The sequence below is a fragment of the Drosophila ananassae genome, chromosome XL (genome assembly GCF_017639315.1).
Source record: "Drosophila ananassae strain 14024-0371.13 chromosome XL, ASM1763931v2, whole genome shotgun sequence".
Taxonomy (NCBI): Eukaryota; Metazoa; Arthropoda; class Insecta; order Diptera; family Drosophilidae; genus Drosophila; species Drosophila ananassae.
In genome coordinates, this window is record NC_057931.1 from 997,538 (window position 1) to 1,024,573 (window position 27,036).

At 47.9% G+C, this 27,036-nt stretch overlaps 1 protein-coding gene and 1 long non-coding RNA gene across 5 annotated transcripts in view; one reads left to right on the forward strand and one right to left on the reverse strand.

The window, feature by feature from the left end:
• LOC6503773 (sex peptide receptor) overlaps positions 1-20,711 on the reverse strand; it is a 65,414-nt gene extending 44,703 nt beyond the window's left edge. The window contains exons 1-2 of one of the 3 annotated variants that reach the window (XM_044716795.1): positions 19,673-20,711; positions 11,330-19,610 (exon numbers count right to left, since the gene is read on the reverse strand). In XM_044716795.1, coding sequence (XP_044572730.1) covers positions 13,299-16,601 — 3,303 coding nt within the window. In that variant the 5' untranslated portion in view covers positions 16,602-19,610; positions 19,673-20,711 and the 3' untranslated portion in view covers positions 11,330-13,298. Of the gene's footprint in view, positions 1-11,329 lie in introns of those variants that run through there. The other 2 variants (XR_006507583.1, XR_006507582.1) reach the window with 2 other exon arrangements.
• LOC116655187 overlaps positions 1-27,036 on the forward strand; it is a 55,863-nt gene that overhangs the window by 23,158 nt on the left and 5,669 nt on the right. The window lies entirely within an intron of this gene.

Here is a 27,036-nt window from a genome sequence, read left to right on the forward strand (position 1 = left end):
CGGTGCAAGCGCGGGAGAATCAAATTAATTCATTGGCGGGGCAGCAGTTTCGCAATTTGCACTCCCGATTTTCCCACAGCCCCCAGCGGACCCGGTCGACCTAATCGCATTCTCAGCTAAGTGCATTAAGTATAATTTTAATAGGTTTCTGACTCAGACTGGCAGTCGCGGTGGCGGGCGGGAGTCTGCCAGTCTGCCAGTCTGATAATTGCCAGTTGTCGTAGTGGCTGGCTGGCCATTGTCGACTCAAAAATCGATGCCCTGCTGCGGGGGAGTTGGCCTGGCCAGCGTCCTGGCCAGCATCCTGTCATATGAAAGCGCACTTTCGACAGTTACAGCCCCCGGGAAGCGCCACTACTTCCCGGGCACACGGACAGAAAAGTCCGTGCACTCTCTGGCACCAACTAGACAAGAGATTCACTTTCCGAGCCACCACTTGCCAAGCTCGCAGTGCAGCCGGAGCCGGAGACGGAGCCCAAGCAGAAGGAACTCCGGAGCAAAGTCAAGGCAAAGTGCAAGTTTACTGCCTGACAAGTTTGCAAACTAGAAGTTGCCCGGTATTCTTATGTTTTTTTCTGTTTCTGTTATATCAATTTTGCCGCCGCCCTCTTGTTTTTTATTTTATGCAACTTTAAGCTGTTTGTGCAGGAAGTTTGCGCCGGATAAGACCCGCACAACTATGCCGGACAGAAAGTTTCGCAGGAAGTGCCGAGGAGTTTGGCTTTTCAATATTCCAACCGCTCTCCGGGACCGCCCGGGAGGAATTCTTTAATAACATCTTATGGGCGGACTTCAAAGCCACAGCAATTATCCCTCCGACTAGGAATCGTTGCCAGCAGTGGCACTAATCTCAGCTGATATCTGAGGCCAGGGCACTCGTTTCAAATTCTCAAAACTTTCACTTTCTCCGGACTGGCTCTGTCTATGCCGATGCCTGCGAGGGCAGCCATACATTTTCGGCATTGTTTCGCCATGAATGCGGATCTTTTTATGATTTCCTCTAAAAAAACACAAAAATGAATAAAGCAGACACTGTATTTACCTGAGAAATTCCTGGCGTTCACAAAAATTCACTTTCGGTTTCGGATTCAGTTTCGGTTCAGTGTTTTTGAGTTTTTCTCAGCTCTTCTGAGTCAGTCACACAAACAAAAATGTTGAAAAAAATGTTTTTCGGAATGGGATTGGGGATTGTGGTTGTTGTTTTATGTTTCCTGGTTTGTTGAAAACTTTTTTGCACATTTCCCTCCGTATTTATTTTCTTTAAAAAACGTATTTCTTCAGTTTGCCGGAATCCGAATTGTCGAATCGGATTCCGTTTTTTAGCTTCAGTTCTGAGTGTTTGGTTTTTGGTTTTCGGATGTCAGATTTCAGTTTTCTGTTTCAGTTTCTGGCTCTTCAGCTCTTGGCTGGGCTGTGTTCGCCTTAAAAAACCCGCAACGACTGAATCAAAACAAACAAATTTCTTTGGTTTTATTCGAAAAAGTTTCCTCTGGTGTTGGCGGATATTTGCCTGCCAACATTTCGGGGCGCCGCTCGGCAGTGGCCGCTCGGCAGTGTCGTCGGAGAAGCCTTCGTGGCAAGCGGCTGTAGCCGCCAGAGTGTTCCCAACTGCCATTATCCGGCCACATGTTATCCGCCTTATCCGCGGGCACTCTGCCGTGGTGCTGTTTTTTATCCGTGCGTCTGCGTAGTGGGCCGCCCCGGAGTTTTTTGTTTACATGGCCCCGGCCTGCCCTTGCTCCCTGGCCCCTGGCCCCTGCCTGCTGCCACTTGCCACTTGCCGCTGTGCCCCCAACCCAACAGTGTTGCTTTTGTTTAAACGTTTTTTAATCTCTTAGCACCGCGCTTTGTTTTGACTGCTCTCAGCTGTTTTACATCCAGCCAAGGTGTTTGACACTTTGCCACAACACTCCCCACTCGCCCGCCCACATCCTGCCCGCCCACGTCCTCCGGGCGCATCCTCGTCCTAGAGAACTTACTCAATCACCAGAGCGACAGGACTTCCAGCACTTGCGTGCCAGCCGAACAGGGGATACCCTGGCGGAGGCCTTCCTCCAGACCTGTCTGGCGGCTCCCAGAAGGACGGCCAGTCGTCCCTACCCCGTGGCAGGGCATCGCCGAAATTTGTTTTATGATTTAAGCTATGCGGTTGCTTTTTTATGTTGGCGGTTGCCAGTCATTGACTTGCCAGCGAAAAATGCGAAAAGTCATTAACTTTTATGTATCTGTGTTCTGGTTCTGTGTTCTGCGTCCTGTGCTGTGTGTCCTGCGTCCTGTGTCCTGGGGAGCCTGTGGAAATGCAATTTCCTTATCAGCTTCGGATGCCATTTATGTCTTTTAATTCCCCGCCATCTAGTCATCCGGCTGGTTTATTTTCGTCGGTCTCCATTGAACCCTGATTCGATTTGGAGGATGATTGATTCTTTGTTGCCAACAATTAGAAGTTCCAGTCGCCAGGACCTCCTGCCCAGGCACCTTCCTCCTCGGATTAAACAAAAGGAAGCATCTGTATCCTTACATCTGTGTCTGAAGCTGGCGTTGCTTTGGTTTCGAGCCACTTGAGTCGCTGAGCCACTCGATTAGATTGCAGAATCCCCGGCAGAGTCGAAGACAGATCCATTGTGTCTCGTTTATGAGTGGCCACTGGCCGGAATCAATAAGCCCTGCGCTGAGCGAAAAGCTTCCAGGATAGCTCTTGTGAAGGATGCTAAGAGGTCCTCGCACAAACTACTCCTTTCTCCCTGTGTAGGACTAAACAAACATATTGAATTCGAAGCGCATGAACTATCCGTACTTGAGAAACATTTCTTATTAATCAAAATGGCAACTGAAGCCTTTCGTCCGGGCCTCTGAAGGGGACTTTTCCGTATCCGTAACCGCATCCGCATCTGTCTCCAGCTCCTGCTCTTGCTCCGTCCGTAACTTTAACAGCCCTTGGCACGTCTGTTGGAAGACTCCAGCTCCCAATCCCACTCCCACTTCCACTTCCACTCCCACTCCATCGCCCTGATTTACTGATTCCGCCCGAGGAGCAGCCCGCACACACGCTTTTGAAATGCAAAGCGACTGTCTCCACACAGTTGCCTCGCAGTAGCAGTCCCAGTCAGAGATTCAGCTCCGGTTCCGGTGCAGTTGCATTTGGCCCGAGAGCCTGCTGTAGCAGTGGTGGCAAGTGCGGGATGGTGGCATTATAATTGCATTTTTAAGCCCCGCCGCCCCTGGCACTAGAAACCAGACCGAGCCGAGTCCGAAGTCGCAACGGATCAGTATTGCAGTCAGGACACGAGCCGGGAAAGGCCCAAAAAAAGTGGCAAGCAGGACGAAAGATGAAAGCCTGCCAGTGGCAAGTGTGGCGACTAAAGAAGTGCCTCGGGTGGCACAGCAAATGGGAGGCAGCTGATTGATTTGAACAAAGGAATGCATTTGGTTGGAGGCTGGGGAGCACTCCTTTGTCTGCGGGCAGGACAAAGCCCGGCTTGATCACTTTCCGAGATATCCTTAATGAACTCCCTCCCTCCGAAGGCAGAGGACGAAGTGCCTGCGCAGCTCACACGCTCGCAAAATGTGTGCCCCTGAAGGGTAAGATGGAGAATTCAATTTCATAGGATTCGGTCAGCTCTCCGGTGGCTGCACTCCGAGTGATTGATATGCCCCGGGAGCATGTCCGAAAAATGCCAGAGCATGTGGCAGGATCTGAGAATCCGGCAGGGATTCTGGGAGTTCTCCATTCCGCCATGGAGCTCCTCGAAGCTGTGGAATCTCGCAAAGGTGGCGGCATAATCCGATTTGAAAGCAAGCACAGTCGAGCGGACGTGAATCGCTTCAGTGCGCCGCAATCGGCAGTGTTCGCAGGCTCCGGGGAGTATCCTTTCACTGCAAAGCCGCTGTCAAGTCCCGAATCCACTCGTCGAATCCCGCGAAAGCCCATAAGCGGGCCGATCAGGCCGTGCAATGCGAGTTAAAATGCCACAGATTAATGTTTATTTGCCAGGCAGCAGGCCAACAGGCCGACAGGCCCCTGGCGCCACTCTTTTCATTAATAACATCCTCATTATCCTGCCAGCAATTATCGTCAGCTTGGGCTTATTTATCGGCCGGTCGCGGCCAGAAGCACTTAAACGCGCCTGCCACGCGCGGCATCCTTATGAAGTCCGGCATCGATATGTCCATTCAAAGATATCTTTGATATTCATGGGAATTTTAATTTTAATTGTTATTGTTGCACGGCCCAGAGCGCTCAATTAAAATTGATTAAAGTTTAAACTGCAGGGGCGGCTGGGAGTGGCAGCCGGCAGCCAGCAAAGTGCGCTTCCACTTGCCACAGACGCATGCATGTGTCCTGCTGTTCCGGATAGGACTGTAACTCGCCTCCCAGGGGCGTATCCATCTCCGATCCATCTCTGATCCCAGCCAGCTCCCCGGATGTGGCTTTGTCGCATCGACTCAGCCGCTTGTTTTGGACGGCCCTTAAGCCCTTGCTGCCTCGTTTCCGGCCCGGCAGCGCCGTTTGTCTTGGGAGGCCCTGCAAGGCGGCGCTCCACACACGCGTGTGTCTATAAATAAAGGATATTACCTGTTTTCGAGCATTTCATCTCATCGATGTTGCTTTTTAACTTGCGAGGGGGTGCGCAGAGCGCAGGGCACCCCTTTGAGTCGAGTCGAGTTGAGTTGAGTGGCTTGTGCTGTCTATTTCCAATTTTTCAGCCAGGACCCGCTCTTTGAAGGATATAAATGGAAATCCTTGAATGGCCTGACGCAGGAGGCGATATGCCGCTTCCTTCCACCCTTCGCAGGCACAGGACTTTCTTTTCAGACACTCTTGTTATTGATTTGAATTATTGGAGCACCTCGAGACACATTTTAAAAGCGGACATGCTTTAATGCTGAGGCATTTTAATTGCGGGGTATTCCGCAGAGGGGCTTGTGTGCCGCAGCCGCTTCCAGAGCCACCGGCGGAAGTGGCAGAGTATCTCTCGCAACGCGTGTATTTGTCGTATTGGCATTTCTTTGACAACCAACAAACAAGTCCCCTCCCACACGCACTCCCCACCTCGGGCCAATATCAGAGGTGTACGCGTTGCCGGGCTGCTGTGTGCCTTTCAAATTGAATTCAACATATTTGCTTTAAATGCCTTTTTATCCCCTTTCGATGCGATACCCTCGCGTGGTGTCGCCTGCTCCGGGTGGGCCAGGACCGGAGTTATGACTGAGCCTGGAGTGTGATGCCAGGGTACTGGGTACTACCCATTCGACAGGCCCGGCCGCCCATCTTTCATTTGCATAGGTGTTGTGTGCGGTGTCCTGGCTGCTTCCCGAAACCACCTGCCCGTCCTCCGCTCCAAGGACCCGCCCGTCTCGAGCACGTAGCTGCTGCTGGCAGTGTGGTTGCAGGATAGTGTCGGACAGATTAGCGCTTAAATCATGATTACCGCAGCAGTGGCAGTAATTAGGAGGCACTAACCGCAGAGGAGGGCTGGCACGGAGGGGGTGACAAGGACGAGTGGGTGGCAGGTGGAAGGTGGCTGGTGGCTGGTGCTGGGCGACACTACAGTCGGCTATAAATACTCTCAAGATTGCAGTCTCTGCCTCAACCCAGCCACAAGTAAATTCCTGCCCCTGGCAGGACCGAGTGGGGAGCAAGGGGAGCCAGCAAGGACCAAAGGACGAGGGTGGGGGGGTGCCAGCAGAACGATGCCAGCAATTTGCTATTACTTATCTCGGTTATTGTTATGTGTGTGGGCGCCTTGTTATGCATTTGCTTATGCTGTGTGCTTGTCAATAGCTATACATCCCACAGAGGCCCTCGCACAGCACTCCACATGGGTCTCCCTTCGTCCTGTGCTTTCTCATCTCTCCCCTGCCCGCCCTCCCCCGCACGCACCTCACAAATACACATTACAGAGTGTGGACTGGCCCCCCTGCTGGGCACAAAACTCCACTGAAAAATGCAACTTGCGGTCAGAAGAGGCCATCCAGGCTAAATGGAAGTGTATGGGATTATTGTTTCTCAAAATACTCCCATTCGCACACAACTTTTTCAATAAAACACTCCCCGATCGGAGCCTCGCTTTCCGGCTAATTGGCTGGCAACACTGCTGTCAGCCGGGCTGATGGGGAAACAAAACGTTTGCGAACGAATAATTTAAAACTCCGAGCCGGGGACGGACGGGCAACAACTTTTTTAATTATTCATAATTCAGCAACTATCGCAAACAGTTTGTCCCGCGAAGGCCCGCGCCGCGCGGGTTTATCTGGCAAATTAATTAGACCAGCGGAGGAGCTGAAAGTTGGCCCAGAGTCCAGGGCCCGGAGGCGGAAAAAACGCAGCCAAGCCAAATTAACGCGAGCTGCTCGTGTAACTCGGTCCGCAATATAATGGAGCGAGGTCCAGCGTATAATTCAATAGAAGCGTCCGTCCAGCAGCCAGCCAGCAGCCAGGAGCCAGGAGCCAGCGAGCTGGGGCTAAATTCATGTAAAACGCGGCTTTGACGAGAAACCCATAACGCATACGCCATGTCGGCCTGGTCCTCCGTCCATGGGATGCATGTAACGCATACGCCGCGTGTGCTGCACCGTGGCAGGAAACTATGGCTGCTCGCGGAGGGCAATTTCATTAGGGTTGGGCGGCCCTCCCACCTCCCAGCCCACTCGCCACCGCCACCGCCACCGCCCCCGTCAATCAACACTACTCGCCATAAGCAGCGGTTGGCGTTGCGCATGGCAACTTGCAGCAGAAAGGCGGCTGACAGACTGCCTGACAGATTTCTTTTTAGACGGCCGGGCCGTGGGATGTGGCAGGGTCGTGGGGCAAGGTCGTGGGGGAGGGGGCAGGCCGACCACCTGCCACGAGCAACCTTTTTATGGAATCGCTACCCCGTGGAAGAAGAGTGCCTCAGCTCGGGGTGTATTAGGCTTCAGAGTCTTTCCTTGTTAGTAATCTTTAAACGAAATACTTGGTACCTCTAGAGAGGAGATCCTTCAAGGATCAAAAATATCATTTCACTCCTAGGAAAGCCAAGAGGCACCTGCTCGTCGAGTCACTCTCCACCTCCACTGATATTTTGATTCTTTCATGTTGCCACATGCGTCTAGCGATTTTAATTGAAAAATTACTTAGTCCTCCCGCTCCGGGCGCGATATCCTTGGCGGATGTTGGAGGGGGGGGAGCGGAGCTGGCAGAATATGCAGAATATTACCCTCAACGGCTTATGGGCGAAATTAAAAGCATTAATCTCGAGATTATTCCAATATTAGCGGGGCATAATTGTCTGATTAAGTTGATGCTCAGCCCATTACCTTGGCAGCCCCTGGCCGCCAGCCCCCTCGACTGCCACTGCCGCGGTGCTCCGGCTGGCAACACGGCGTATGTGTAATGTAATTTGGCAGCCTTTGCGAAATGTTGTGAATGGCGCTTTGGAAGCCTGTTCTTGCCGGCAATTAGCACGTCTCGTTCAGTTTTTGGTCTGCTGGCTTCTGTTCGGCTCCTGTTCCTTTGTGTCCCGACTACTGGCTGCCGGCTGCCGATCAGCCAAGATGCGGCCTGCGGAAGGTACGGGTGGCACTGCCTAATGGGTCTCGGGGCCGCTTAGCCTGATTATCGCGGATGGGGAGCCCGAATTGTGTTCCTTCACCAATTGGCGCTACAATTAAATCAGCTGCCAGGGCTGTCACTTTTCGTCATTCCCGCTCTGGCCTTTGTTATCCTTTACAGGATAATTAGCATTACAGAGCCACCCCGTTCGCTCCCCCCGAGGTCTTTTAAAAAGTTGCCAGTATTCTTTCCGAGGCGCCCAATTACGGAGAACAATTGAGTAACGAGAAACAGATTCTCGTGACTTCTGAGGGGCAACTGCAGGACTGTGGCAGGGAGGGGATCCTAAGCGAGTAGTACAAGCGGCGTATCGTGTTATATTCCCCATGCGTAGCATCAAATAATTATTTAATTAATTTATGGAAAGCAACATATTGTGTCTCCGGCTCCCGGCTCGGTTAGTGGCAACTTCAAACACTTGCCCCGTCTAGGACCGGCCATAATTAAAAGCGATTCCCTTTGTTTCGGGCCCATTGCGAAAAAATGGGAAAAAGAAAAGGGCGCCAGAGAGAGTCTACTGGAAGAGTAGAAAGTGGAATAATAAGTTAATGTTTTAAGCGGCTTGTCAAGCCATGACCTTGGCCCAGGGAGCAGGAGCAATAGCAGGAGCAGGAATAAAAGCAAAATAATGGCAAAAAATAAGCATTTTGTGCAGCCTTCTCATTACAATTTAATGCGCTTTGCTCAACAGCTTAGTAAAGATTTAAATGGCGACAGGACTCGAGACACAGGACTCTGGGCTGAGGACTGTGGGCTGTGGGCTCCGGTCTCAGTGGCCAGGACTCCCCTTCAGTCGGCCATTAAAGCGATTTAGTTAATTAACATGCCATCTGAGTGGCTCGGTATGTGCCACCACCGACCTCATTGTAAATGCAGGGAATCGATTTCAAGTCCTCCCTCCACTCCCGCCACTGGAGGACCCGTCCCACCGATTCCTTATTTATTTTCATCCCTGCCCCCCGCCAGGCAAATTCGCAATCAGAGTTAGGAGCTCCACTTGTCTGGCAGTTCTCCAATGTTTATGCGCCCAATTAGTTGCAGTCGGAACTTTTTCCGCTGGCCCGGCTCCCATTGTATTCGGAGTGGACTCGTTCCGGCGCTGGGCATCCGTTTCAATTGCAGTTCCCCAACAATGGTTATGCTTTTTGGATTTGTTCGTCCTACTTGTGGGATTGTTATTTCAGGAGCCCGATGGCGCAGACAGACTCCCCTTTATTGGATTTCGGTTGGGCCGCTGCCATCAATTAGACATGGCCAGAAATAGACTCCAAGGCGGCCCCTCCGGAGGATGCACTCTAATCCGAGCACCGATAAGATCCTGGGATTCAATTAAAGGCTCCGCCGCCGGCCGCAAACAAATCGGAAATCGATACAATCTCTGCCGCACATATCGATGCACTCTCGGCATGTGGCACAAGTGCGAGTACGAGTACGGTGAGGCCCGTGATTGATGTTTAGCATTTGACCCGCAAGGGGTGGTGGTGTCCTGGCGGCGTGTCCTGGTTTCCAAGTGCAGCGTTCTTTATGTCATGCATAAATTACGACTGGGAGCGGGAGTGGGCGGCAGGAGCAGTGCAACAGCCCACTTTTCACTCTCGACCGAGACTACAAGTGCGACAGCGAAGGACATTGCGGAAAACTGTTGCTCCTTGCGAGGGCAGGACTCCTGCAGTCGTCGCGATAAGACAAGCGGCTTATTGTCGCATCGGAGGACGAGCAAAGGACAATTTATAAGCTCCTTCGACTAAACCCAGTTCAGCTAAGAGGCTCTCCGTCAGAGCTGCAACTACGTGCTGCAAAGTGCACGGATCGCCATCGGAAGCATATGTTATGCAGCGGGGCAGGTCGGACAACTCCATTCTTGCGGCATAAAGAGTGGCATGCTTGCATGCTGGCCCGAAACCATTAACCCACAATTACACCCCCACCTGAACCACCCCTTATGGAGTAATGAGGCCACGGAAGCCACCGCACTGCAGCCGCAAACGATAAAAGTGAGCCGCTGGAGGGGGCGTTTAATTAAAACTGAGTTTGTTTCATTGCCAATCAAGCCGGAGGGGGGCCAGGGGCGAGACTTTCCAATGCGTCACTATTATTGGGCTTTCGGACTAGAACTAGACACGTCCCCTCGGCCCGGAGCCCGGAACCCGGAGCAGCCCCCTCGGCCCGCGACTCCCCTATTTATTTTCATTTCATTTTTTCGGGGCGGCGTTAATTACGTCGTGCTGACAGGCGGGCCTGCAGCTGTGGGTGGCTGATTGGTGGGTGGCTCGCCGGAACGGGTCGGATCGGATCCGGGAGTATTTGTATTGACGGCAAATTAAACAGTTTTAATTACAATCGGGCAACAGCCTCCGAAGCCGACAGAGGCATAAAGAATAAGCTGTCCGGACTGCCAACGGACAAACACTCAATAAGCGGTTTTCCGCACAAGGCCCATCTGCCGAAGGAGGTCGGAGGAGTCCGGAGCTGCTGACAGGAGCTTTTAATTATTTCAAAGGAAAGCAAGTGACACTCGGCAGTCGACACTCGACACTCGACAATTATGTAATCAGTTCCTTTGTTTGCCGCCACGGCCCGCGAGAATTCCTCGGACAATTGGGTTTTTTATTGCCGCTGCAGTTGATTAACGCAGTCCGGTCCGGTCCGGTCCGGTCCGGTCCGGTCCGTCTGTTTACAGGCCACGTCATAAGCAAACACCATTGCTCCCTGGCCCCTGTCCCCTGGCCCCTGGCCCCTGGCCCCGAACAGGCTGTCTGTGCAACTTAATTTTTCATTTATGTTGCAAATGGCCTGTGCACTGATTTCGCCCTAATCAATTTATCCAACGTCAAAGGGTAAATCGTTTCGACTCGAATCGTTTCGCTGGAACAGGGCGGGCGGGACTCAGTGGAGAGTGGAGGGTGGAGGTCTTTGATGTTTTGTTGCATGGCTGCAAGGGGCAATCAATATCTAATGAAATCAGAACTGACATGCCGGCAATCGGCAGTCGGCAGTCGGCAGACGGCGGAAGAGTGGCACAAAAATCATGTGCAGGCCAGGAAGCGAATCAGGACTTGAGTCGCAACTATAGTTAATACTTTGCGGGAGGGGGCGAGGACGGAGGTCAGGGGACATAAAATAACAAGTTGCCAGTTAATTTAACAGGCCAGCCCCCTCCCCCCACCAACGTGGGGTATGGAAAGCAAACTTTGACAATGCCAATTCCGATTGAGGTTCGATTACGAATGCCGTCCATGTCGGATGGCCATTTAATGTGCTCGAGTGCGCCGAGTGACTCTTTCTGCTCCGTGCTCCGTGCTCCGTCCTCCGTGCCTGCTCGACGCTGCTGGAGAAAACAATCGAAAAGCGATTGGCCAGGGCAATAAAAGCCATTAAAAAGTACATTAAAAGCGCTTTGCGAACATGAAGTCCAGTTGCAGTGCCCCGCAAAGGGAATATTTAGAAAACAATTTGCCCATCATAGATACTCGGATATTCGGATACTCGGACACTTGGCCGAATCAGAAACAATTAAACTGGCATTTAGGCTGACTGATGGGGTAAACAAGTCCGAGGCGGCTCCGGCCGGCCAGATATCATTTAAATGGCGGCGCTAATTGCGAAGAGGATCAGCGGGACACACTGCTGATGGCCCTCGCCATAAACAACCAGATCCAGCAATCTACGCTGCCTCCCAACCAGAAATGTGGTGCTTGGAGAGGCCATTGTCTGGCCTGGCCCGAGCCCTGTAACGAATAACGTAGAGCTGGTGTTCTTTGCAAGCTAATAACACGGCACGCATTAAATTCCGGCTCTAGCTCGTCAGCGAATGGAGTGGTGTTCTTCAGTAGTATTAGCCTACAGGTGCTCATAGTTATCTGGGATAAATCAGTTTTATTTGCGTGCAAAAACGAGCCAATTTCGGCCGGACAAGAGATAGCTTAACAAACGGACAGACAAGAACTAGGATAGTACTCTCACTTTGCGCACCCCGAGATGTAAAAGGGGTGTCTTCAGCCCACCCTACCATGGCCAGTGCGTTTTCCCAACGATCCTGCAACAGGCCCCTTTTATTTTATAACCCTACGACGGCTCTGTGATCGGCATGGAGTTACAACAGGGTTTTCTACTCTTTCATTATAATAGCGTATTTATTAAACATAAAGGTGTACATCTCGTTTTGTTTACTTTTGTTTTCTTGAGTTAAAGCCTAAAAGATTACTTCATTTCTTATTAACTACTGTTTTACAAAATTCTATTACTTAGAACCAATGATAATTAATTTGTATTCGCATTTAGGCATTAATAATTTGTATGTGCATTTAGGAAGGATTTCTTAATGTATTATTTATATATTTATATTTTTGCTAAGTGTAATATTTATTATTAAATGCAAATATTTTAAATCAAACGTATGTGATGCAATTTCAATATTTTCAAATATTTTCTTTTTAATTTTTAATTTTATCTTCTCTTTTTTTTTTTCTTTAATAGTGCCTAACAAGTTAACTTTATTTTCAACGTTTTACTTTCATTTCATTTGATTTCCAATTTCGGTTCTGAATCGAAATGACATGCATATGTAGACGAAAAAGGTAAATATTGGGTAGACTTTGCTCACCTGATATACTCCACCGTTGAAAGCGCTTCCAAATCGGAGGTGTCGTAAGAAGTCTGTAAATAAATGCAAGTCCAAAGCGACTCGCGAAGACTAAAAGTTTCAGCACACACACCCACATCGAGACTTAACCGAATTTGTCTTATCGGCGTTTTTATTTAATTTCGCCCTCTTCTAATTCAACTTGTTACTCGTTTCTAATAATCATCTGTTCTAATTTACATCACACCCGTTTTTGATCTATTCCTTTTTTTTTATATTTTTCTTTCCTTTTTAATTTGTATATTTTTACACAATTTTAGCTTGTGGTTTTAACCTCATTTTTTTACCGATTTTAACTTTGTACCGATTTTAAATTTGCTAAACTAGGTTTTTAGATTATACTTTATATTTAGATTAACTAAAGACTTCAAGTGGTTTTGATGACACTTGGCATGGACGACACCTTCGCCATCATCGCGACGTTCCCTAATTTTGGGTATTTGTTTGGGAGCTAATCGAACGGGGTTCTTAGCTGTCTATCAGCAACGCGCAGACTAAACCAGACACGAGCTTTTTTCTGCTCTTTCTCTTGTATCTGACGATCACCCTACGAAAACATCACCGCAAACCAATTGATGCTGATATGGGCTGGGCTGGGATGATGGGCTGGGCGTAGATCAGGTTGACTGGCGGAGTTCTGGATCTGGTCGGTATGGGGAATTTAGCTGCCCTCTCGGGGCAGGAATTAGCGTTCCTATGCTCGCCTCCTTCGGCTCCAAAGCTGGGGTTACTCGGCGATAGCTTCAACCAGAAATTTGTGGATGGATCTGGATCTGACGTACATCCGTGCCGGTCCAGAGTCTGATTCCAAAAAAAAAGCACGAGATTCTCGATCTCAGTTTCTACAAGATGGCTTACTGCCAGGGCTAGACTTCTGCTACTCCTAAAACGCTAAAGCAAATGCAGTCCTGCCTAATCCCTACGTCTAATGTTGCCAATTTACCACCCGTACCGCCCGCTAGGTGGCACTAGTAAGCACAGGGTCTGCGGTTTTAAACCCCACTACAACACCCCCCCGCTAACATCAGACTTGGGGTAAACCCCACAAGGCTGATCCCGCCAGGACTATTGCCGCAGATCCTTTGCATGGTAGCGTCCAACCAGCTTACCTTGCAGATCCTCAATGTCGTAGTACGAATTTCCTAACTTCTGGCGGACCCGTGCCTTTACAAAAGCAGGACTTAATTTGGCATTATATCCTGTCTGGAAGCTACTTTGTTTGAAATTTCTCCGAAAAACTTCTTGCCCGATGGAGTAGGAAATCTCACGTGATCTAAGATTATAGCGATCTCTGTTAACACCATCTCGTTTTTCTGACAGCATAACTGCCTTATTATGAGCTAGCTCTAATGAGTCTGACTTAGTGAATGCTATTCCTCTGTCTTGTAATGATTGTAGCGACCTTAACAAAGCGTAGGTACCTCCAGATGTAACCATGTGTTGGCCAAACACCATATAGTAGGGCGATGTCCCGAGGGATGAGTGGGTAGCTGACCTGAGGGCGCAGCAAATGCTGCTTAGATTCACATCCCAATCTTTTTGGGTAGTATCTACATATGCACGTATAGCCGTTATTATTGATCTATTCACCCGCTCTGACGCATTTGCTTGAGGGGCATGAATGGCTGTGAGCTTATGGGTAATTCGGTGTTCCCTCAGCAACTTTTGAAACAATTCAGCCCTAAATTGTGTGCCGTTATCCGAAACAATTAACTCTGGCACTCCGAACAAGTGGAACAATTCTTCTTTCATGTATTTCACTACGACAGTCGACTCCATTTTCTTTATGGCTTTTAAAAAAACAAATTTTGAAAAATGATCTAGAACTATGAAAATTGCGATGTTTCCACTACGCGATCGCGGATATGGTCCCAGAAAATCGATGTATAAACGCTGAAAGAATCGTTGCGATTCTGGAGCTTTTCCCATGGGAGGTCTTAACGGACAGTTGGGAGCTTTTGTAGCCTTGCATGCATCGCAATTACTGACATAAGTCTTAACATCGCTCACCAAACCTGGCCAGTAATAGTAGCGGCGTACTCTTTCTAGCGTCTTATGCACGCCTCCATGAGCAGCAAGTGGGTGATCGTGTGCATTTTTCAGAACTTTGCCCACCAGCTGTAATGGTACCCACAGTTTCCAGATATAGACATCATGAAGGGGCTCGCCTGTTGCGTGCTCTGAGCGTCGGTAAACCAAGTTATCCACAACCTTCAAGTCGGGAAGCTTCGCACTGTTGGCCCTGACACTGTCTACCAGGCTTAAATATTCTGGGCCTTGAAAATGTTCGGACGCTACATCCACCAGCAACCCATGCGAAGCATCAATGCTCGCTATTTCGTCTTCGTTGACCCTTGACAGAGCATCTGGAACAACGTTAAGTGATCCTCGGCGATGCTCAATCTTAAATTTAAATCCCTGCAGTTTAAGAGCCCATCTCGCTAAGCGGGAACTAAGGTCCGATTGGCCCATTAACCACTTTAGGGATGCATGGTCAGTAATTATTGTGAAATCCTGGCCTTCTACATAGGGACGAAATCTTTTCACGCCTACTATTGCTGCCAAACACTCTTGTTCAGTTACTGAATAGTTTCTTTGTGCCTTATTAAGTTTTTTAGAAACGAATGCGATCGGGTATTCGTCACCCTGTTCCGTTTTTTGGACCAAAACTCCACCTACGCCACTTTTGCTGGCATCGCACTGGATGTAAAAGGGCTTAGTAAAATCTGGGCTTCGCAGGACGGGCGCAGTACATAACCTGCGCTTTAGCTCAATGAATGCCTGATGTCCTTTTTCGGTCATTGTGAATTTCCTTTTGGCTCTGAGTAAATCAGTAAGAGGAGCGGCTACAGTGGCAAAATTGTCAATGAATTTACGGTACCAACCCGCCATTCCGAGAAAACTTCTCAGACTCTTCAAGGTTTTCGGCAGAGGAAACTTTTCAATCGCTGCCACTTTTTCGGGATCTGTGCGTATTTCGCCCTCCCCGATCACATGCCCTAAATATTTGACGTGCTGAACGCAGAAATGGCTTTTCTGAACATTAATTGTCAACCCGGCAGACCGGATGCAGTCCGCCACTGTCTTTAGAACCCTTATGTGGTTTTCAAAGGTGTCCGAAACTAGAAGCAGATCGTCGAGGTAGATGAACACCTCATTTCGCAGTGACGCCGGAATAACTTTGTCCATGAGTCGCGACATTGTTTGTCCGGCATTACACAAGCCAAACGGCATTACCTTAAATTGGTAAAGTGGGCGACCTGGGATCGTAAACGCAGTCTTATCCCTGGACGCTGGATCTAGCGGAATTTGCCAGAATGCATCCTTTAAGTCGAGACTGCTTATAAACATTGCTTTTGGCAAGCGACTCAGAATACCATCTATCTGTGGAAGCGGATACGCATCCTTCACGGTCACGGCGTTCACTTTCCTGCTGTCGAGGCAAAGTCTGACCTTACCAGGTTTCTGCACCAGAACCACTGGAGAGGACCAGGCGCTGTCTGATTCTTCTACAACCCCCAGTTCCAGCATTCGATCGACTTCACCATATAACAGCTTCTCTACAGCTGGCGATACGGGGAAATGCCGTTGCTTTATGGGCTTGGCTTCGCCCACATCGATATGGTGCGATAAAAGATTTGTTTTGCCCAATCCAGCGGAGGCAAATGATGGAAACTGATCCACTACTCCCTGCAAGGTTTCCTTTTGGTCCTGGGTAAGATTGTGAGCACTTAGCTCCGAAATTTGAATATTTGGAGGTAGTAAGTCAAAGAGTTTCCAAAAATCTACGCCTAAGTAGAGGTTTTGTTTTAAAGATGGAACTATGTATAACTGAATCGCCTTAATCTGACCGTTGTATTCTATATTTGTGCTTAATCGACCTATAATATTTAGCTTACTTCCATCTGCTGTAGAAACATTATTAAAGACTCTGTGGATAGGAACTTCGCTCCCCATAACTTCCTGTGCAAACTGCCCCCCAATACAGCTCATAGATGCGCCTGTGTCCATAAGCCCTTTGATATTCCGATCCAGGATTTTTACAATAGTATACGGACGACCGTCGCCATTATTGCTGCGAAGCGCGCACAAATCCTTAGTGACTTTCCAGAATCTTTTTAATCTATTGGTATTCCGTGACTTATTTTTAGCATCAAATTTCTTAAGATAAGCTTGTTTATTGCTAATGTTCCTAAAAATATTGATTTTCTGATGCCATCCCTCTACAGGACCAACCTCAGTTTTGAATGAGTCCATGACAGGACTTATGGTTGCTCGCTTTCCGTATTTGTCGACTGAGTCCGTTGAACACACCGAGAACGAGCGGCTTGGGTGTTCAACAGCTTGTTTTTTTGGCACTTTATGCATGCCGGCTTATATGTGTTGCGTGCCCCACATCCGTAACAAAAGACTTTACGAGGAGCCGTGCAATCCTGGTACCTGTGGCCCTCCTTCCTACAGTTCCAGCATATTAGTGACATTGCTTCGATGACCCCCTCTTCGTCCTCAAAGAATTCCGATTCAGACTCTTTATGCTCAACTTGAAGAAGTTCTGAGATGTTACTTTTGAATGGGGTACCCTTTTTATATATCTGATCCCGTTTTACTTCCTCTAGAAAGCATTCTCTCCTTCTACATATTTCGCGAAGCTTTGAGATCGACTCAGTTGGAATATTTAAAATTTCGTGTCTGATCTCAGCTCGCAAATTTCGCCGTAAAATCTCTATTAAAGATTTATCCTCTAAAGGGCAGTCTAAGCTGTCCGTTAATTGAACCACGGCGTCATAAAACGAGTCGAAACTCTCTTTTTCTCTCTGTTTGCGATCCCGAATTAATTCTCGAATATCAACATCCGTTCTAGTATCCCTGAACTGACGGCGAAGTGCGTCACACAATTCGGTCCACTTAACGGATGGCACCGATTTGTGATATCGCCAGTAAAAGTCATTGGCTTTACCCTCAAACAAAGCACTTGCGTTGCCACACATAACATCGAACTTTGAATCGAGGGTTTGACCGGTTAACGCGTGTACCCTATAAATAAAATTATCTACGCTGATGCCTCCTGGGTCTCCACTAAACCGAAGTTTCCATCCATTCATTATATGCGCCACCTTATCTGGCCTTTGTGAAAGTTCTGAGGCGTTTGACCGAGGAGAGATGTTAGCCTGCGCTCGACTTTGCCCAACATTCACCTGGCCAGCATCTATCCCAAGAAGCTGATCAAGTGACGGACTTGGGTCTGTCGCCACCTCAAGTGGCTGTTGGGGAATTCTGGCGGCTAGGTTCGACTGGATCATGAGGGACATTTTCTCTGTTAGTTGGGTTAGCAACTCGTGTTGCATACTTTTAACAGCATCTAATACCATACTTTGTACATCCTCACCCCTTCGCTCTTGACTCTGCCGTTCTTTCTCCATACTTTCTGATCTCCGACTTTCGCCTTCTGTTTGCGAACTTATAAGTTTTTGCCTTCTTGTATTTTGTGCAATAAAGCTATCTGATCTTGCAATAGGTTCCCCAGAGAAAGTCGCTTTGCAGGTAGGGCAAGTTTTCTTGCTCTTTAGATGTGTGCTCATACACTTTCTATGAAACCCGTGCCCACATTTCGTTTTGTATAACTCTTTTTCAGGAATTCGCGAATTGCATAAAATACAAAAATGAGATGATCCTCCAGCTTCTTCGTTATCTGAGTGATCTACACCCATATCCTATGATTATTATTATGTGTTGTTTATTTTCGAAACTATTGTTATTCAATTTGAAGATCTCGTGCTTAGCGCTGCCACTTAAAACCACAATTCTGAATATTTAAAGATATAAGCCACTAGATTATGTCCACAAAAGAATATATATATTACGATAAAAAAAATTAACTCCATGCCTAACCAAGAGCTGATTGTCGAAGGACTTTCCTATTTTTTTTGTGAGAGGAAAAGAAAATTATCTGAAAAAGATACGAGAAAAAGGCGCAGCAAAAAAAAAAAAAATTAAAACTCATCAAGCGGCTACATAAGCTGCTTTACTTATGTGACCTTCGTAACAAGCGTGGCCAATCTCTAATATTATTAGTTATCTTTGAGATTGTACTTCCAAGCACTTCATACTTAGCCTCAATAAAGTTTCAATAATTATAACTGCCTAAAGATTTTGCTTCCGAAATTGCGGCCAGGCTCTTGCTCGCAAGCATTAGCTCTGTAATCCTGCATTCTCGACTTACTAGACCTTTAGCTACTTCACCTATTCCTCGCTAGTTCAAGCGCGGTTAGCCAAACTAATAATTGATCGTAATTGGCCAATTCCAAAGCGCTTACCTATTGTGGATGAACACAATTAAAGGAGACTGCTGTATTAATTCTTTCTTCGTGGTGAGTTATTTTTTTCTTTTTGAAAATATAAAAACTGCATTCCAATGCGACTGAAAGTTGACACTGCTGACTAGGAAATTTATAGAAATGGAAATGAAAAGAAAGGTTTGTTTGTTTCGCTATTGAGTGAGCTTCACTGTACAGTCAAGCCCCACGTTGGGCGCCATGATTATTCAGATATTACTTATTATTATTCCTGTAACGAATAACGTAGAGCTGGTGTTCTTTGCAAGCTAATAACACGGCACGCATTAAATTCCGGCTCTAGCTCGTCAGCGAATGGAGTGGTGTTCTTCAGTAGTATTAGCCTACAGGTGCTCATAGTTATCTGGGATAAATCAGTTTTATTTGCGTGCAAAAACGAGCCAATTTCGGCCGGACAAGAGATAGCTTAACAAACGGACAGACAAGAACTAGGATAGTACTCTCACTTTGCGCACCCCGAGATGTAAAAGGGGTGTCTTCAGCCCACCCTACCATGGCCAGTGCGTTTTCCCAACGATCCTGCAACAGGCCCCTTTTATTTTATAACCCTACGACGGCTCTGTGATCGGCATGGAGTTACAACAGGGTTTTCTACTCTTTCATTATAATAGCGTATTTATTAAACATAAAGGTGTACATCTCGTTTTGTTTACTTTTGTTTTCTTGAGTTAAAGCCTAAAAGATTACTTCATTTCTTATTAACTACTGTTTTACAAAATTCTATTACTTAGAACCAATGATAATTAATTTGTATTCGCATTTAGGCATTAATAATTTGTATGTGCATTTAGGAAGGATTTCTTAATGTATTATTTATATATTTATATTTTTGCTAAGTGTAATATTTATTATTAAATGCAAATATTTTAAATCAAACGTATGTGATGCAATTTCAATATTTTCAAATATTTTCTTTTTAATTTTTAATTTTATCTTCTCTTTTTTTTTTTCTTTAATAGTGCCTAACAAGTTAACTTTATTTTCAACGTTTTACTTTCATTTCATTTGATTTCCAATTTCGGTTCTGAATCGAAATGACATGCATATGTAGACGAAAAAGGTAAATATTGGGTAGACTTTGCTCACCTGATATACTCCACCGTTGAAAGCGCTTCCAAATCGGAGGTGTCGTAAGAAGTCTGTAAATAAATGCAAGTCCAAAGCGACTCGCGAAGACTAAAAGTTTCAGCACACACACCCACATCGAGACTTAACCGAATTTGTCTTATCGGCGTTTTTATTTAATTTCGCCCTCTTCTAATTCAACTTGTTACTCGTTTCTAATAATCATCTGTTCTAATTTACATCACACCCGTTTTTGATCTATTCCTTTTTTTTTATATTTTTCTTTCCTTTTTAATTTGTATATTTTTACACAATTTTAGCTTGTGGTTTTAACCTCATTTTTTTACCGATTTTAACTTTGTACCGATTTTAAATTTGCTAAACTAGGTTTTTAGATTATACTTTATATTTAGATTAACTAAAGACTTCAAGTGGTTTTGATGACACTTGGCATGGACGACACCTTCGCCATCATCGCGACGTTCCCTAATTTTGGGTATTTGTTTGGGAGCTAATCGAACGGGGTTCTTAGCTGTCTATCAGCAACGCGCAGACTAAACCAGACACGAGCTTTTTTCTGCTCTTTCTCTTGTATCTGACGATCACCCTACGAAAACATCACCGCAAACCAATTGATGCTGATATGGGCTGGGCTGGGATGATGGGCTGGGCGTAGATCAGGTTGACTGGCGGAGTTCTGGATCTGGTCGGTATGGGGAATTTAGCTGCCCTCTCGGGGCAGGAATTAGCGTTCCTATGCTCGCCTCCTTCGGCTCCAAAGCTGGGGTTACTCGGCGATAGCTTCAACCAGAAATTTGTGGATGGATCTGGATCTGACGTACATCCGTGCCGGTCCAGAGTCTGATTCCAAAAAAAAAGCACGAGATTCTCGATCTCAGTTTCTACAAGATGGCTTACTGCCAGGGCTAGACTTCTGCTACTCCTAAAACGCTAAAGCAAATGCAGTCCTGCCTAATCCCTACGTCTAATGTTGCCAATTTACCACCCGTACCGCCCGCTAGGTGGCACTAGTAAGCACAGGGTCTGCGGTTTTAAACCCCACTACAGCCCTGGCCAAGTCCTGCTCACCAGGTGTGACCGAACTGGCCGAAAGTGGAGCAGTTCCGCCTCGGTAGCTGCCTGCCTCCGCTGCCTGCCAAATCGATTAGTTCGGCCCTGCCAGGAGAAGGGCCCAGCCTTCCAGCCAAAGGAGAACCTTTATTCATAATGCCTGGCAGGAAAGCTTTGGCCAAAAATTCAGGCAATTAAATGAAAATGGCCATTTAAAGGCAAGGAGTCCTGTTTGCTGAACACTATCCTTGAACTCAAGCTGCCGGATTCAGGACACGGTCCGTGCTCATTGCCCGATTCAGTGCTAACTCAATTTAGTCTACACCCGCCGCACTCAGGAGTGTGTGTGTGGGCGAGAGCGTGAACGCCACGCCCACCCATTGTCCGCCTCTCTGCAGACACACGTGCAGACCTTGTAGCACCTTCCTAGATGGGCTTGCCTTCCGGAGGCTGTCGGGCCTAACTTTTTGCGTCGAGCACTGGAAAGTATGCAACGCAAAGTGCGAGGTGGGCGGGAGAAAGGTGGGCGGGAGCTAAGTGCGCTGCGTGTGTGATGGGAGGGAGGGGGGAGGAAGGTAAGGTGTTCGGGGGGAAGTTGTTGAAAATTTGTCGTAAATATTAAAATTTCATACGTTTATGCAAATTCACTTTCGACAACTTTACTTCCTGGCGTGCTCTTGGCTTTTACCTCCGAATGGCGGCCTCCCAGCCCTCCCGGCCGGGCCGTTACTTTAGTCATTGTCGGCTTCCGTAATGACACGGGCTCCTCGGCAGGTGGATCCTTGGGCGCAGCCAGCACTGCGAGAAAAGATTAAAAAAGAAGGGACTCTTCTCTGGACAGTTCTTCAAGGAACTATCTTCAAGGAAAGTAGGAACAAGTAGGTCTAGCTACCTGGAGCTTGTAGGCTTTAAAGCCACTGCTTGCAGCCACCTTTTTCTCTCAGTGCATGGCGCCACTTACCTGAGAGCTCGCCTCGCGAACGAGGAGCCCGCGCGGGAGGCGCGCAAAATGAGTTGTCGCTTTATATGAAAATGAACATTTATTAAGTTGAAATTACATTACAAATAATTTTCGTATTATTGTAATGCACACACACCCACGCGCGCCTATGATGAGTGACTGCCTGGGGGCGATGCGTTAAAGGGGGGCGTGGCAGACGAGTAATAGCATTGTAATATTTATGTAAATGTGTAACTGTTGCCTGTAGCCCTGTCCTCCGCCTGTCCTCCGCCCTTTTCCGCCGCCTGTCTATTTCTGTCTGAGACACTCCTGACGGCTGTCAGTCAGCCAGCCCAGTCTGACGCTGACTCAGTATCTGTATCTGTATCTGAATCAGATTCTGTATCTGTATCTCGATGTTTGCCCTGCCTCGCCTCGACTGCCACTTGCTTATTTATTCATTTGCATAAAATGTTTTAATAAAGATTTTGATTTAATTTCGAGAATGAGCGAACGAGCGAGTGTGTCCTGGCCGAGAGCCAGGACTAAGCAAATGGAATAATTGGCTTTTATAGCGTCGGATTTGTCGCATCTCGTATGCAGATTCTTCCCCGCCCCGGGCCAGAGGGCGTTGCTATTTAGAAATACATATTTCTCTGCCCAGAAAGCCACCACAGCCCCCCTCCTAAAGTCAAATAAGCAACCGAATAGATTAATTATAATCCGCGAGCCAGTAACGGGATCTCTGGGCATGTCCTACCTGGCATTGTGTTTCCCATAAATATCCCCCGACCGCAGTGTTTGAAACCAACTCCCCAGCGACCGATTCCCAATCACAGCGCCACTGAAAAGCACAGAAACATATGTATTTCTGTTATTTGCATATATAGAACCGATATAATTTACTGTCCTCTGCCTCTGCCTCTGCCCGAGTCCAGCTCTGATGGCCCCCATTTCGCATACAATTTAAACAATTTAATTTGACGGCCAGCCCGGCCATTTTCGGCATTTCGGCATCTCTCATTTTTCGCCATTTAGGTTTCGCTTTCGCATATTTCATGCTGCGCCCGATTCCGAACCGATTCCGGTTTCCAATTACCGGGCCTTTAAGCGACCAGGCTTTAAGCCCAGATATTTATGGCCATTCCCTCCACTGCCAACTGCCAATACTCCGAGTAACATGCAGTCCTTGGACTTGGTTGTTCTAGTCTCTTAATTGCCTTGTTTAAAGTTGGTGAAAAGTCCAACTAAATGGTTCTCCCGCCAGGAGGTGGCCAGTAGATGCCCCCTAGAGTAGGGTAGCTTGGAAGAGACAAAAGTGGCTCATATCTCCCACCCAACTACAAGGTCTTGGTTCAAAACTAACAACTAATAGGTATCCCTCTGCCTCAACCTCCTCCTTCGGCATTGCGCATACGCAGCGTTGTCCTTGCAAACTGCACTTTTTGTCTCCTCATTTCGTCCTGCCAGACTCTTGTCCTGCTTGTCTTGCCCCCTTTTATATTCCTGTTGTTTGTTTTAGCCAGGCTGGAGCCGAAAGCGCTGGCCGGGGAGGGCGGCCCTCTGGAGGTGAACACGGAGGGCCAGAACCGTAAAGGTTGCGCTGCCGGACAAGCGCTGCATACGAAATGCGCTGCAACCGAGCCAGGGGTTAAGGGTTATCACTGGGCGGAGGAGGGGAGCGGGGTGGAAGGGGGCTTTCGCGCTGGGGTCACCCGCTCATTGTTACAGTTTTCACTGCTTTGGCATTTTGCTCACGTAGCATTCGTATAACTTTCTATGTATCTGCATTCGCACCTAACACGCGTTCACCCCTTGACAAGCTCCTCCTGGCCGACCCAGCCAGCCCAGCCATCCCAGCCAGCCCAGCCATCCCGGCCAGCCCCGCCCATGACAAATATCTATTGTGTAGTATTACGGCGGCCATTGTTTGCCAGTTAAGTCGGTGGCGGTGGCTGCTCCCAAAAAAGCTGCCAGAAAGACGGCGGGCAAGTGCTGTTTTCCGGGGCGAGGGCTGTCTTCCCACCGCCTTTCCTCCGCCGTGATGTAATAGTTTGGACTTGGGGGAGGACAGGCAGTGGAACGGATTGCTCAAGAAACGCAGCATACTTTCGGGGGCTCTCCCTCATTGCCCTGCACCTGCAATCCATTGAAATCAAGGCCAATTAAAGGCTGGTTTCAGATTCAGCCTGCACTGCACATTCAGGCATTAACTATTCAGGAAACATTTTACTCGCCACATAAATGATTAAGGCCCTGAATAATTCAGCAAACTGCCACATCAATGGAGTTCCGAATTTCATTTAATGAATTGTTTGCATTTTCGGTTTAAACAAAGCGACCTCTGCGCCTGATGGCCAAATTAAAGTTTGCACACAATGCCGACTTGACACATCCCTCCCGAAGATATTTGGCTCAAGGACTCGGCAGTTGCTTGCAGGGATGCGGAGGGGCAGGTCCCCAAAGCCTTTCCACCTGCGGAGCAAGATGAAAACGAAAATGAAAATGAAAATAAAAACGAGAGGGAAAACAAGATGGGAAATTATTAAAACGTACAGACTGTATGCAGCGGCAAATGGAGCGAGAGGAGGGCGAGGGCCATTCTCCATTCTCCGCTTATATTGAATCTAAGGCTTTCGACAATGACGACAGCGGAAGGATTTGCGCCACGTCCTGGCTCCTTCGTCCTGCCACCTCTGCCGCCTGCCGCCAGATGCCTGCCGCTTGCCGCCTCCGATGTCTGCGCGTGACTTTGTTTTAGCCCCCTACGTGTTTTTTTATTTCGCCGACATGTGGCAAAATTATTTCCGCTCAAAAATCCACTTCCGGCAACTTCCTCTATTCATGCCACACTTTCGGTTGTAAGCTCCCCCTGCCACAGCCTGCCTCGCCGCTTTGTTCCTGGTCGTGGTCGTGGTCCTGGTCCTGGTTTCGGTCTCTTCATCCGCCTTTTGTTTTAGGAAATTGGAAAACAGAAATCTTTTTGGTTCGAGTAATCGCAGTTTTCGGGCGAGCCGGGGCCTGCAACTGGCAGTGATCCGGGGGGGGGCGACAGGAGGCACTCGGAGAAATGGGGACACTTGTCGGATATTGGATACTTGTCCCCGAAACCATTCAGAGCCTCTCCATAGAGACCAGACAGCAGACCTCCCCGGAGCGCCAACTGTATCTCTGACGATTAGATTCGGGGCTGATTGGCAACCGCTTTCTCTGAGTGTCCTGAACGCCTGTAAACAACAAATCAACTTTCCAAAATGTCAGCAGAAGCAAAGCGGAGCGAAAGCAAAGCACATACATAAATAAAAGCGATAAACAAAAAGGGCAGCCAAAAGTTGCTGCTGCGCCTGTCATATTGTCACAAATTGAATAAAGTTTTCCTTTGAAAACGCACGCCCTCAGCCCTCGGCCCTCGGCCCTCAGCTCTGAGCTCTGGCCTGTGCCCGCCTCCGGGTCTGTTGAAAACCGTCTCTGTGTGTGAGTGGCGGCGGGAGTGTGTGTGCGGCTCACCTGTTGACTGTCCACGGGAGGGACATCGGGAGGACTTCCCTGACAGCCAACTTCCTGGTCGGGGCTATTGGCAGCAAAGCCAACCGCCAACGGGTCGCTTTCGGGGTCAGAAACCGCTGCTGCGGCGAAGTATTCGAATCCCCCTGCAGCTCGCACTGTTTCATTATTAAACAGCACTTAAGCCACACACAGGCCAACTACCCGGCTGCCCCAGAGCCTTCAACTTTGGCCACAGCTCCGGAGCAGAGCGGCCTCCAGAGGCGCCCTCGCCGCCCCCAGCACCAGACACGTCAGAGACAAAAGCCACTTCCCCAGGCCCGCCGCCCGTTCATTAATTAGCGGCCCAACTGTTCCCACTGCAGCTGCTGTTCCCAGTATCTCGCTCTCTTACGCGCTCTCTTAAGCCGGCTGCTTGGGGAAGTCCTGAGGTGCCTCGCAGAAAGTGCCTTCCGCAGTGTTCCCAGCTCACATCTCTGTTCATATCGCTGCCATCCTTAAGCGGGGTAGCTTCCTAAAACCCTGCAACTATTTCCTCTCGAGCTGCATTGCAATCTGAGAGGAACATTTTTTTTTCATTTTTTTCAAAATTTTCTGATGGACCCCCTTGGAAAATGGGGTCAGCCACAAAAACCCATATATGCTCCCTTGCGAGGGCTGTATCTTGAAAAATATCCATCAGATCCTAAAAAGGGATACCGTTTTGGAATCGTGGATAAATTCTCTTTTAAACTGCATTTAAATATGGGAGGCAAATTTTTTTTCCATTTTTTTCAAAATTTCCTGATGGACCCCCTTGGAAAATGGGGACAGCCACAAAAACCCATATATGCTTCCTTGCGAGGGCTGTATCTTGAAAAATATACATCAGATCCCAAAAAGGGACACCGTTTTGGAATTGTGGATAAATTCTCTTTTAAACTGCATTAAAATCTGGGAGGCAAATTTTTTTTACATTTTTTTCAAAATTTTCTGATGGACCCCCTTGCAAAATGGGGTCAGCCACAAAAACTCATATATGCTCCCTTGCGAGGGCTGTATCTTGAAAAATATACATCAGATCCCAAAAAGGGACACCGTTTTGGAATTGTGGATAAATTCTCTTTTAAACTGCATTAAAATCTGGGAGGCAAATTTTTTTTTTTACTCGCAACGTAAAAATACACCTGTAAATGAAGATTTCCCCTCGGCAGTGAGAACAGCTTCTCGCAGCTATGGGCTCTTCCCAGTATTACTTGACCAACGGGGAGCTGCACCTGCCAAGCCATTCCCACCGACAAGTTGTGGTGGTCCGCCTAATAGAATTACCTTCCTCCAAGCACCGTGATAGCAGTCGCAATCGAAAGGGGAGGGCACACTTCAGGTTCCCTATCGGGTCGTGGGCTTATCGATCAGCCCACTCACCGAGATAGCGCCACTCGGGGCTTCGTCAGCGCCGTTTTTTCGGGAAAACCTCGCAGGCTAGGAATACCCATCCTATCTGGCCTCGTCATGCCGAAAGACCCTCCGACGCTGCCTCAAAACTATCTGATTGAAAACAGGAAAAGTGCGATTAAACAAACTCGCACCCACAATGAATAATTATTTATTTCGGTCATTATTTTAATTTTAAATTGGTTTCGCGTCCAGCGGCGGCTAATTTGTATTTTAATGCCCACCATGCGATTATAGTCGCCTTTGCTCTTTGTTATGGTCGGTTATGGTCGGTTCTATTGGGATCTGTATGCTTTCGGGGCTTGATGTCTTTATCAGAGCCGATGCACTAATAGTGCAATTTAATCATCGCCGCTGACCAGCCATCCGAATTGTCAAATATAATTAAATAATTATAATTATGCTAATTATGCTACTGTATGCTACAATGCAGCTG